At 38.6% G+C, this 13,906-nt stretch overlaps 1 protein-coding gene across 1 annotated transcript; it reads right to left on the bottom strand.

Moving 5' to 3' along the window:
* Positions 1–5,110: 5,110 nt before the first annotated feature.
* tekt4 (tektin 4) lies at positions 5,111–13,872 on the bottom strand. Its single transcript, XM_052137797.1, has 6 exons — positions 11,882–13,872; positions 10,850–10,920; positions 10,514–10,657; positions 9,679–9,901; positions 8,763–8,917; positions 5,111–7,454 (listed from the first exon to the last, which is right to left on the bottom strand). The coding sequence occupies exons 1-6, from the start codon at positions 12,422–12,424 to the stop codon at positions 7,241–7,243; spliced, it is 1,350 nt and encodes a 449-aa protein (XP_051993757.1). The 5' UTR covers positions 12,425–13,872; the 3' UTR covers positions 5,111–7,240.
* Positions 13,873–13,906: the final 34 nt, after the last annotated feature.

Below are 13,906 nucleotides of genomic sequence, written 5' to 3'. Positions count from 1 at the left end.
TTCAACTGGTCCCCCATCTGACAAGTCTCCAAACTCCCTCTAAATGCAAACCAGCTTTGGCTGGTTTGCATCAGGTAAGATGTCTGTCATTTCAATGTTTCATTAGCTGTGATCCTGCCATGTGGCCTAAAGACCATCATTGGGGGAATTTAGTGAACCCACGACACCCTGGAGACCCCTGAAGCCCACACCGAGGTCATGAGACACTACACAACATGTCACTGTTATGTTGAGCTTGGAAACAAAGAGAACTGGAAAAATTTAAATGTACTCAGATGCTTAAAGACCTCATGAAATCAAAATTGGGGTTTTCTGTCTTTAAGTCCATGTCTCTTGCAATCGCTTTGAGCGAATATGCACATTTAAAATGTATCTTTTCTATAGAATATGGACCAAAAACTATTGATGACTCATGCTGCACTCACTCATTTTGCCCAATCAAATGCTCTCTAGAATGAAAATGTCCCATCTACTTCTGACTAGTAGAAAATCATACAAACGAAAGATAAACACAGGAAAGGAATCAACCCTCATCAAGCCATTTTTTCAAGAGTTTATGTTCTCTAGGATCGATTCACCGACAAGCACCATCTCCCCTTAGAAATGTTTTGCATCTGCTCCAAAGTGTTTACATTCCCTTGTGGTGTAGCTGGAAGCATGTTAAATCAGCAGCGTGGAAGACCCGGGTTCAGATCCAGCTTTGAAACCAGGAAGTGATTTGCTTAATCAGAGGCAAGCGTGATTCCCGAGGTTGCATTTTTCCCTCTAACATTAAATTTTTACTCCACTGATGGTTAGGTTTTGGTTTGGGGGTAAAGTTAATGAAACATGCATTCCTCTTTACTGTATTACAGCCCATAAAGCTGAAAACAACTCGCATAATAACTCGCTATGGCGCCCCTCTGTGGACATCACACTCGGAAAATGGAGCTCACACATGCCCATACGCCCAACAACACTTACCGCTTTGGCCACTGTGAGCAGAGTTTCACATTTCGGTAAGCAGAGACCAATTTTAGCTAAAGATGAGTCAACCTACTGTTTCAGATCTCACTGTGAGATCAGTCTGGACCCTCACATGCTGGTTGTTATCATTGATAATGTTCATATATTGTTTATTATCGCAACACAAACAGTTTATGCACAGCCGTGGCCAAAAGGATTGGCAGTGAAATACATTTTGTGCTTTGGAAAGTTTGCTGCTTCAGAATTTGTAGATCATTTTTTCACATATTTCTATGGAATACTGGAAAACAATGATAAGCATTTCATGAGTTTAAAAGGATTTATTGGCAAAAACTTTCAATAAATGCAAAGAGTCAATATTTACAGTGTTGACACTTGTTCTTCATCACCTCTGCAATTCACTCTGGCATGCTGGATATCAGCTTCTGGGACAAATCCTGACTGATGATCCATTCTTGATCACAATTTGTGGGCTTCTGTTTGTCCACTCACCTTTTGAGGATTGACTACAGGTTCTCTATGGGATTAAGATCCGGGGAGTTTTCTGGCCACGGATCCAAAATTTCAATGTAATGATATCCAAGCCACTTCAGTATCAATCTTACCTTGTGACATGGTGCTCCATCATGCTGGAAAATGCACGGATCATCACCTAATTGCTCCTGGATCATTGGGAGAAGTTGCTCTTGTGGGACGTTTTGACACCATTCTTTACTGATAGCAGTGTTTTTGGGCAGGATTGTGAGCGAGCCCACTCCCTGTGATGAAAAGCAACCCCACATATGGAGTGTCTCAGGATGCTTCACTGTTGGCATGACACAGGACTCATGGTAGCGTTCACCTTTTCTTCTCCGGACTATCGATTTTCCAGATGTCCCAAACAGTCAGAAGGGTGCTCCATCAGAGAACATAACTTTGCACCAGTCTTCTGCTGTCCAATCCTTGTACTTCCTGCAGAATTTCAGTCTGTCCTTGATGTTTGTCTTGGAGAGAAGTGGCTTCTTTGCTGCCCTTCTTGACATCAGGCCACTGTCCAAAAGTCTTCGCCTCACTGTGCATGCAGATGCGCTCACACCAACCTGCTGCCAATATTGAGCTCTGCACTGGTGGTGACACAATCCCGTAGCGACACCTCAGGAGAAGACGGTCCTGGTGCTTGCTGGACACTCTGGGACGTCCTGAAGCCTTCCTCACAGCAGTTGATCCTCTCTCCTTGAAGTTGCAGGTTCTTTCAGGTGCAATATCCTTTGCAGCAATTTCTTTGCATGTGAGGCCATTTTGATGCAAAGTGATGATGGCTGCACGTCTATCTTTAGAGGTAACCATTGTTAACAAGAACACAATGTTTGGAAGCAATTCTTCCCTCCTTTTATAGCAATCAGTCTGCTCTTATAATCCAATCAGAATGATAGTGATTTCACTCATTCACACTTTCCCAGGTGCTGCTGATATGATTCGTGAAATTATGTTAGCTGGTCATTTTGTTCCAGGGCCAAAAAACTGTCAAATTTGGGTTTTTGTGATAAAGTAAATTTTTTGGCCAATGAAGCTTTTTGCAATTATTTAAAATGCATCTGATCACTCTGCACAATAATCTAGAAACAATGTGAATCAGCACCACAACAACTGAAGAAGAAAACTTTGCCAAACACAAAATTGATGTCACTGCCAATACTTTTGGTCACGGCTGTACAGGCATGCACATTAGCATCATTCACAAACACGGCATTATCAGGGCTGTGGACAGATTCATGTTGTGTAAAAGAAGCACATGTGTCACACATCAAATGGTTCTCACGGTCTCATGTTCATGATATGCTTGTTGAACTGTGGTGAATGTGTTCTGGTGGGTTTTAAGGTCTCTGTGCACTCAGATCATAAGTGTCTTTACATATGGAGTAAAAGCATAGAGCAAAGTTTCAGACAACAAATAAAAATGAACTAAATGAAACATGGAATAGATCATTAGATATTTCTGGATGGACCAATGATCATTAACCCATCAGACTAATCCAAACCTTTTTTTAGATAGAGAGAAACATTTAGTTTATCTAAGGGTTGCTTTTCCCTTTTAAGATTTTCCCAAAAGGATGTTTAGTCAGATTTAGTTAACATCAAGGACTCTTCTCAGTGATTTTGTCCCCAATGTGTGATGTTATGAGTACAGTAGGTTAAGAACTTCATTACCCAGCAGGCCAAGGTGGTGACGGGCATGGGCGGAAGCCCCGGGAGTGTTATGTGAAAGCTGTTGAGTAAAGAATGTAAAACCAGCAAATGCGCCTCGTCTGCTTATTATAAAGTTTTACAAAGCAACACACAATGTATGAGCTAAGCACACAAAGTAGAAATGCTCTGAACTATTCCTTATTTTTAAGTAAAATGGGTTAAGCACAGCGTTCACATTGACTTCAATTAAAATCTAAAAATGCCAGAAGGGTTAAGGGTTTAGAGTAAGGTTAGGATATAGCAAATATAATTAGCCTAAAATAAAAACAATAAAAGTGACAGTAACTGACAGAAACTGACAAAGTGGCAAAGAAAGAGGAAATACAAGTTAAGTCAGGAAAAGACAGGAAGAGAAGAACAGCAGGAGAGAGTAAACAAAGAGAAAGATGCGGCAAAAATAAATATATAAATAAATATAATGATGGCTTTGAAGCAGAGAAGAGAGAATAAAGGCTGGAATGAGAGGGTTTGAAGTGAAATGAGTGGCCAATGTGGTAACACACACACACACACACACACACACACACACACACGAGAGAGAGAGAGAGAGAATAGTGTCTTGCTGAGACCCTCCAGTCACAGTATTCACTTTGATAAGGAAATCTATGTGAAGTTTTGGACTGTCCTGTACATCAGAATAAAGATCCGCTTGGAGACAGTAACGGGAAAAAGAAAAAGTCTATATCCAGGAGAGTGAAGCGAGAGAAAGACTGCTTTAACAATATACAGCCATCACACACACTCACATGGGCCTCAGATGCATCACACACATTCACACTTGATTTAAAGACAGATTAAAAGGGATTTTAAAGATAACTTTACTGATTAGATTCAAAAGAGGATTTACTAAACAAGACTAATGCTGCACTGAAGTGGGACTTCCAACTTAGAAACTCGTGCAGAAATCTTTAACTCCTGATTTGGCCGAGATGTAGGTGTGTGACGTCACGCCACCACGTGGGTAGAGTTAATGATACACAGTTAATGATAAACATTCACTTTTATCCACCTAAAATGAATAAATGAGTCCAAGTTCCTACATTGATTTAATTATAATAAAACTTGTTTAAAAACGTTGCAGAGGAAGGTGCATAAAATATGGTACATTATACTCCCTTTTGGAAATCGTACACCTGTAGTACAAATACTAGCATTGAATAGCATTGTTTAAAAAGCAATGCAATATCGGAAATATCAAGTATTTTGAATGGAACTCAGCATAACTTCTTATTTCACCTCTGAAAGAGGAATAAAGTGACAACTGTATTTAAAGGGACAATGAAAATTCTCTCATCATTTTCTCACCCTCAGGTCATCTCCGATGTGTTTGACTTTCTTTCTTCTGCAGAACACAAATTAAGATTTTTAGAAGAATATCTCAACTCTGTAGATCCTCACAATGCAAGTGAATGGTGAACTTTGAAGCTCCAAAAATCACATAAAGGGAACATAGAAGTAATCCATAAGACTCCAGTGGTTTAATCCATGTCTTCAGAAGCGATATGATAAGTGTGCGTGAGAAACAGATAAAAGTCCTAGACTAAATCTCCACTTTCATTTTCAATTTTACATCTGAATGTCACATGTGGTGCCTGCTTAGCTTCATTTTCACATCTGAAAGTAAAAGTGAAAGTGGAGATTTAGAGTAAAAAAGGTCTTGATCTGTTCCTCACCTGCACCTATTATATTGATTCTAAAGATATGGAGCCTTATGGATTACTTTTATGTTTCCTTTATGTGATTTTTGGAGCTACAATGGTCTGATCACCATTCACTTGCATTATATGAACCTACAGAACTGAGATATTAAAAATCTTCATTTGTGTTCTGATGAAGAAATAAAGTTCTACACATCTGGGATGGCATGAGGGTGTTTAAATGATGAGAGAATTTTCATTTTGGGGTGAACTGTCCCTTTAAAAAATGTTTATGGTGTTTGCAAAGGCAAGTATTACTATTACTGTTGTTCACAATTAAAGGGACAGTGGATTTAAACAAACCTCTAACACAGCTCATTTTTAAGATGCATGTGCTTTTACTTTCTAAACTATTGGACAACAGTTTTCTGCTGGAGAATGATAAAATAGGCAAAAACTATCGCATAGACATTGAAGGAGGGACCTGATCCATATCTAAAAACCAGCATATCATAAACACTTGGTGGTGAGCTGTTTTGATTTGCTCTGTTAAAAAAACACCCAGAAAACCTTGGCAACCGCATAACAACATCCTAGCAACCACCCACAACACCCTGCATTGGAGCAGCATCTTTTGCACAGGCAAGCATGACTAGTTTTTGCTTCAGAAAATGTTAAAAATCTAGTTTACTCATGAAGCTGACTATCAATTAAAATCATTGATTCAGTCTGGACTGGGAAGAGAAATCGGACTGGGATTTTACACAGCAACTGGCCCAAAAGTTGAGCGGGGGGGTGGGTGTTCGCTGTCCTTTTCTGCATATCGCGGCACCGTTTTGTGGTTCGTTATGCATAATGCGGTGGCTCATTTTAGCTTATCGCGGCCGACACACCGGCCTGCTCGGTTCTCCCGATCCGCCCCTGATCGGCCCCAAAGTGTTTCGGCCCACCGGGAAAATGCCAGATTACCAATCCAGCCCTGGATTCAGGCAAAGGTGCACTCAGTAATATTTAGAATTTGTCGTCTTGGACTATCACTGACACCTAAGGGCCTGGATGCAGGATCGTTCAAACGCAATAAATTTTGTTTATCGATGCCATTGTAGAAATTCACTATTCACAGTCAGCCGTGATCAATTTAATCTATGCATGAAAGTGTCCAATAGCGGGGCTGTTAATGAGATTAAGCAAATAGTTCTCAGCTGGCCATGTGATCCAAACATGGCCGCCCCCACGAGGGGACCCTCTCCATGTAGAATAAAACCACTTTTATAAGGTTACTGATACAACGGGAGTCCTCATCATGATTTTATACACCTTTTAAAATTACAACTAATTTCTTCAGAAGTCAAACTTTTTAAATGACGAAAAATGCTGCACCTTTAAGATAATGAAATGAATAAAAAGTGAAATTATTCTTATGGAGAAATGTATTGGTTAAACCCAATGGAGCGAGGGATTTTTTTGAAAAGTAAAACACTAGAATTGTGCCAGAGTGTGTTTCCCTTCAATCTTTTGTTGTGCTTATGGGAAATGCATTTATGAAATTGTCCCCCACTGAATAGCAAAAGGATTAAACTACAACGAAATGTCTGTAAAGGGACTAAATAAGGTCTCAGATCATAAATAATAATGTCAAAAGTGATATTTATAGTAAAAAAGTTAAATTTATACATGTGAAATCAGAACTCCCCACAGAAGATGTGTGTGAAAGAAAGAGACACAGGAAATGTGGGTTTTTATCTCTTATCTAAATTGCTCGTCTTCTCCCATCCCTTGGTCCAAAAGCCCTGCATGTAACCTCAACACACACTTACTCATCTTTATCGGTGCTCTCTGGTAAAGCCAAACAACTGCCGATCAAGACTCCAGATACGATGAGTTTTCAACATCTCTAAATTAAAGAACCACTTGATGATTTCATCTCCACATCTCATTTAATCTGAAAAGGAATTAGAAGAGATAAGCAGAGCAAAGATGACCAAAACAAGTCATCTGCGCATGAGTTTGTTAGTGAGGCGAGTCGTGTATAATAATAATAGACCCTTTTTACCTGTTTCTCTCTATCAGTATTTCTCTCACATTCACACACATACATTATACATACATTCATGTGGACTTCCTCCTTCCAATTTCCCACACAGAGAGAGAGAGGATGTGATTGTAAACGTGCGGTGTGATAATGTCGGTTCAGTTTAAACTTGCATGGCACTCTATGGCCACCTTGTGTTCAAACATAGTACTGCAGGCATTTCTGGGTGTGTCTGTGTGTCTCATTGGTTCACAGGCTCCCTTTTTATTTGTATGCCTTGAAATCACTGCAAATACACACAATAATAACCAGCACAGGCACTACAAACAACAGTAAATAACTGTAACTGGTCCAGATCTCCCGTCCTGTTGAGAGCGTGTCAGTATCCAGACAGTGTTGTAACAGTAGGGTATCGTGTGCGGTGTGTCATACACTTCTCTCGGTCAATGAGGATGGAGTTGGTTTTGCAGGCGATGTCTTTCTCCAGTGTGAGTCTGCTCTCCTCGAGGTCAGATAAAGATCTGCGAGCTTCATACAGCTGCTGCTGCAGGGCTGATGCTGTACCGCTGAGCTCTGACACCTCACCTAACAGACTGCACAAACACACTTGTCAGATGGGTTCATTAGTGTACACAAGGGTCTCTAGGTTTGATTTGTATCCTCTGTCCTAGTTCCGGACCGTGTCTGACCAAGTGCACTTCAGTCAGACACGAACACTAGGCGTACACGTGCATTACGTGTAAAGCTACATTCACACTACCAGCTACTTTGTCGCTGCATGTTGCCAGTAGCTAGCGGTTAGGTCGCTAGTGGTGTGTATGGAGAGCCTAAACATCACTGTTTCTTTACAATTAATATTATTATTAAAATATTAGGATCACGTGAGCTCTACCATCTTCTCTCGTATTGGCTGTCCCTCCCGAAAGTCGCTCTTTGTTTGCATAAAGTTAAACATTTCTCAACTTCGTTGCGCCTCTGGACACACCCACATCAGGTCGCCAACGGTCGACCGTCGCTCGTGTTGCCGAAAGTCGCCAGCTCTCATTGAAAATGAATGAGATGAGGTCGTTTTGTCAAAGCGTGTCGCTGGCAGTGTGAACGAAGCTTAATGCTAATTTTTAGCATGACGCAGTTAGCCCCTGCTGGTATGTACTGTTGCTACACCATTATGAGAGCAACATGCAGACGGGGGGGTTTGTTCGCTGTCCTTTTCTGCATATCGCGGTTGCCATTTTGTGTTCCATTCTGTATAACGTGAAGGCTCATTTTAGCGTATCGCGGCCCGTTTCGAATGGTAATCTGGCAGTAAGACAGATTACCAGTCGAGCCCTGCATGTAAGATTCCAAAATATGTACTTCCGCGGATCATGCACCAGAGGAGCAACTATCTTTGGGTGCATTTAATTTTTTCAATTGTGCATCCTGGTTTTCTCGCTTGTGACCCAGAAACCAATTAAAGTCCACCATCATGAAGGATGTATCAAATCTCTAAATGCACCATGAGAAGGCAACTAACAAGGACGGATGAAACTTCTCGAGGATGGTTGAGTGAAGAAGCAAAGGAGCATTGTATGCAGAAGACTTTTTGGTCGACGCACCTGATGCACGTGTAACGGGAGCCAGCTGGTAGATAGCTGTGCAGTGTGTAAACCTCACTCTCCTGACCTCAAGAGGTGCACTAGCAACTGATGCTAGAGGCTGTAGCCTTTAGCCTCCTTGTTAGAACACCTGCCTCCCAAGCCGGAGACATGGTTCGAGTCCCGTTCTTTATCTCTGCGTTTGAGTCATGTTTGCTTTAGAGGATCAGACCAAACATGAAACGAGATACTTCAACATAAAAGCAAACAAAAGGGAATGAGGACAGACCACAGTAATAATCCAACCTAATTTGACATGTATACCTGAGTTGTGGCTGGTCTCGGCACAGCTCCATATTGGGTCTAATGGCCCGGTAATGCAGTCTGGACTGGGCCACTCTGAGCGGAGCTTCTTTATCGTACAATGCCTGCTGCAGGTACGAAATATTCCGCTCCTGAGCCCCGATCTGCTCCACAATCTACAGCACACACATTGAACATTCATTAACTCAAGAACGTTTTACCCCATTACATACAAACTGACAGAATCAGACATTAGCAAAGATAAGATTTGTATTTAAAATATGTGAATTAGGCAACAGTAGGTCGAAAGTTCTCCGGTTGAAAGCGGACTGTGTTAACTGAAATTCAAACCACTGCCCCCCAGTGGCTAAAGATGGAAGTGAGCTCCAGTTTCTGGGTGAAATGTCCACAGGGTGGCGCCAAAAGCGAGTAGTATTTTTAGTTGTAAAATGATGCAATACAGTCAGCAGGAATGCATATTTTATAAACCACCCTTACCCAAAACCCCAACAATCCTAATTCCAACAATCAGTGGAGTAGAAATGTAATCTAAGAGCGAAAATGCAAACTCCGAATCGCGCTTGTCATTGTTTATGTGAATGCGATTACTTCCTGGTTTCCATGGGAACGCATGTCTCTGAGACTACTCATGTAACACACAATCAGTAGTGCCAGAAGAAAAGGTAAACACATATGAATTGATGTAAAGATGTCTGATGGGACATACCACTTGTCAGTAACTCAATAGAATGGGGTCAATGTGAGGGTGCTGGAACACTCGGTAGCAACATGTCGACTTCTCGTGTGATCACATTGGATTAAATGCCCCATAATGATATATTACACAGTGACCCAAAATAGTTTTTGGACACTTATAAATGGCTGATGTCATTAAATACCAAAATATCAAACCAAGTGCTTTATTTTAAGAGATTACCTGTGTCAGGTGGAGCTCCAGCTGTGTTTTGGCCTGGCTCAGCTCCATGCAGCGCTGGGTGAATGCCCAATTTACAGTGGCACATTGCGCCCGCAGGTCCTCAGCAGTGTCCCGCAGAACCCGCTCAGACAGCTGCCGCAGGGCCTGACTCGCCGCCTCCTCTCGCTCCGCCAGCCGCAAGTTATCCTGAGTAAACTTACGCCATGCCTCCTGATCACTCACCCTACAGAGACACACATCTGTGAGCAGCATCACTGAGTGTGTTACACCACTACGGCTGTGACCTCAAAGCTTTGACAATGTTATTCATTATATATACTTTCCATAAAACAGCTTTAATTCAGCTGAGAGTGAGGGAATAGAAAGAAAGAATAGAGTGACTCAGATAGACTGTATAAATGTTAATTAGAATAAAATGATGAGTTTTACCAGAACCTTTTTATAAGAACTTGTTCTACTGTCGTTCTATAGAAAACTATCGATGGTCTAGTGTTTTAATTCTTCGTATTTTTAATAAATGTAAATAGAATGTAAAAATGTGACAGTTAATTGGTTAACTCGTTACCTTATCATGTGATTTTTGTAGTTCCAGTAGGTTAATACAATCTATGTTTGATGATATACAGTATACAGGAGTGAACTGTGAAATAGACAGTCACCAAAATTACATAACAATGCCTAAAACCCGGTCACTGTATTTGATTGATTTTATTATTGATTTTTTTAAGGTGAATTTCAGGCAACCACCAGGACATCCTTTGATGTTTTGGAAAGTTGTGTAAGATATGTGTGAAAAATAGTTTATGTCATTGTTCTGTGTTTGATTTGCACTTACTGGTCCTGCAGCACCGCTGAGCTGGGATGCTGTTGTGTGTCTGTGCTCATGTTGTTATAGCGACCACACTGATCGTCCAGACTGTAGGCCTGCTGTTTATCAGACCAGTCTAACTCAAGAGTCTGCTTTACCTCCTGGTTCAGCCTACCAGACACAAACACAGGTTTATTATTATAATCAGACTAAAAGATTACAAATTATTCATTCTGATTTTTCTAAAATTATTTTATAGCCAAACTACCAGAGATTGATACTGTTTGTTTGTTTGTTTGTTTGTTTGAATACTTTTTGGGAGATTCATAGTGTGGATAACTAATAATAGATTTGATAACTGACCTTATCTGATTGACAGTTTGATCCACAGTTTTTTTCAGCAGGGCCTGAATGCTTCTGATCAGCTCCACTTCCTGTTAGAAATAATTTGACATCTTCATTATGTGTTGTTCAGATATAGTTTTTTAATGTTTAGTATTTTATTTAATAAAATATATTATTATTATTAATACTACTACTAACAGTATAATTATTATCTTTATTAATAATAATAATAATAAATAATAATATTTTCCTTACATTATAATATATATTAATTGTATGTATTTGTCTTTAATAATAATAAATATTATTATTATTATTATTATGGTTGTAACAACAACAGTAATAATAGTAATAATAATAATAAATAATAATATTTTCCTTATATTATAATATATATACATTTTATGTCTTTTCTTTAATAATAATAAATATTATTATTATTATTATAACAATAATAATAATAATAATAATAAATAATAATATTTTCCTTATATTATAATACATATAAATGTTATGTATTTTTTAATAATAATAATTATTATTATTATGGTTGTAACAACAACAGTAATAATAGTAATAATAATAATAAATAGTAATATTTTCCTTATATTATAATAGATATAAATTGTATGTAATTTTTCTTTAATAATAATAAATATTATTATTATTATTATTATTATTATTATTATTATTATTATTATTATTATTATTATGGTTGTAACAACAACAGTAATAATAGTAATAATAATAATAATAATAAATGTTACTATTATTATTATTATGGCTGTAACAACAACAGTAATAATAGTAATAATAATAATAATACATGTTACTATTATTATTATTGTTGTTATTATTATAAATAAAATATATAATATTATATGAAAATATCTTATTAAAATAATATTGTATTAACCTGCAATTTGCTGACCTTGATCAATAAGTAAAGAATCAACTAAAATGTATGACATTTTAATATATAACAATATTATTAAAAACATTTTGTCATGCTGTTTATTTTTATTTTCTGTGATCAATATTTTTTCATACCTTCAGTAGTTCCTCCTCCACCTGATCCTGCACCAGGTCCGGCCCGAAGCGTCTCTCTCGGCAGGTCAGGTTATCAATGGCGATGGCGAACGGGATCTCGGTGGCGTCCAGCGCTCTCTCCAGCCGCCTCCTGGAGCGCGTCTGCAGGTCTGTTTCTGCGGCCAGGCGCTCGATGAAGCGCTCCAGCTCGGATCTCCAGCGGTGGATGTCCTGCAGGCGCTCGCCCAGGTGTTTGGTGCCCTCGGTCTGAATGCGAAAAGTCCCGGTGTCGGTTTCTGCTTTCAGCGCTTTGGACTCGTGGCGGATTCTCTCCGCGAGGCTCCGGTCTGTGACTGCCCGGTTCAGCAGGGCAGAGTTATTGGCGAACCACTCGTCGGTGGTGTATTTGGCGCTCCGGTAGCCCGCCGTTGCCAGACCGGCGGATGTACCGGCGTACAGGTTTTCCTTAACGGAGGTCTCCGGTTCGATCGGCGGTTGTGAGCCATTCTGCGCTACAGCTCGAGTGTCAAAACGGGGTCGCGAGACTAACACTTGAGACGACATCTTTATAATTTTGTGTAAAATTAAATCATATATTTAACCGATATATATATATAGGGCAAATATATCATGTATTTAATTATTATAAATGTATTATTGTTTCCTGCTGCGGCAAAAAATGTTGAACAGAATGTTTGTGTTCGCTCCGTCGCCTGGATACCGCCGGTTTCTAAGGACGCTCCGTCGCCTGGATACCGCCGGTTTCTAAGGACGCGTTCCATCAAGTGTCAAGTTTCAAAGTTTCAATTCAAATGAACCGATTCTACTCATTTCAATTAGTTTGATAGAATTGAATTATTTGAATACATTTAATAAGCTGCTTCATGAACATGTTTCTTTTAATTCTTGGTTATTTAGAGATCAAACTCATTTTAATCATGTCCCCATCATGTCTTAGGCCTATTGGATTAAAACAGGACCTAATTTATAATTTATAAAGATGGAAATTATGTTAATAACTTATATCTTATAATCGCAGTATTACGATTAAGTGAACATAAGGGTGAATTTTAAATTATTTCACTGGTTTGAGTGGATGTTGCCATGTAAGTACAATCTGTAATGTATAAATGTAGTGGAATACATTGCCAAAGTAATCCTTCTAACCCTGTATATAAAGGCACATTCCAGGTGTTTTTCCATTGAAACAAACCATTTGAATTTCTAATCAATCTTTAGGTTTTTTCCTTTAATATCAATATCACTTTCCATCCATTTAGTCTTTTGTATCTAACAGGATGGAGATAATATTCATTATAATATACGGTTCTGGTGGTCAGTGCTCTGTAGCGCCGGCCAGAAGGCAACAGTGGGGTGAGAGGGGTCCAGAGTGATATTTAAGGATCAATAACTCTATGTTAGAGTGAGACACTTACAATGGAAGTGAATGGGGTACATTTTAATTTGGTTTAAAGGCAGAAATGTGAAGCTTATAATTTAATAAAAGCACTTCTGTTAAAACATGTGTATCATTTCATCTATTAACTGCATACAGTTGTTTAAATTGTCATTTTGATCATCTTTTTAGGGTTTTAGGGTTTGTTTGCATCACTGTCATGGTAATGAAGTTGTAAAATTGGCACACAGAAAAGGTTAATAAGTGATTTTATCACACTAGAATCATATTTACACACATTTCTTTATATCATATGACTAAACATTTGAACGTTAAAAAAATGTCCCACATTCACTTTCATAGTAGTGTCCCCTCTAACCCATATTTCTGCTTTTTTGTAAATGAAAAGAGGAACGAGTCAAAAAAACATTTTGTGGTAATCAACATTATACCACAAATACTGTCGACTGAGCTTCCCGGAATATTCCTTTAAGCAAATCACACAATTATTACACTATTTTATTAATTGTATTAATTGTATTTTATAGATTGTTTATTTAATGTTTATGTTTATTTACTGTTTAAAATCACATACAATTTTTACACTATTTTATTTAATTTTTTATAATTTGTATTATTCTTTAAATTGT

Source organism: Xyrauchen texanus, chromosome 11, assembly GCF_025860055.1.
Source record: "Xyrauchen texanus isolate HMW12.3.18 chromosome 11, RBS_HiC_50CHRs, whole genome shotgun sequence".
Classification (NCBI taxonomy): Eukaryota; Metazoa; Chordata; class Actinopteri; order Cypriniformes; family Catostomidae; genus Xyrauchen; species Xyrauchen texanus.
Note: the sequence above shows the minus strand (reverse complement) of the source record. Positions and strands in the feature narration are given on the sequence as shown.

What these genes read in the sequence shown, in the direction of transcription:
- tekt4 (XM_052137797.1), bottom strand. Translation starts at nt 12,424, where the DNA reads ATGTCGTCTCAAGTGTTAGTCTCGCGACCCCGTTTTGACACTCGAGCT. An exon ending in TCAGCGGTGCTGCAGGACCA is followed by an intron (nt 9,902 to 10,513) that starts GTAAGTGCAAAT and finishes GTGTCTCTGTAG; the next exon opens with GGTGAGTGATCAGGAGGCAT. An exon ending in TGGAGCTCCACCTGACACAG is followed by an intron (nt 8,918 to 9,678) that starts GTAATCTCTTAA and finishes TGTGTGCTGTAG; the next exon opens with ATTGTGGAGCAGATCGGGGC.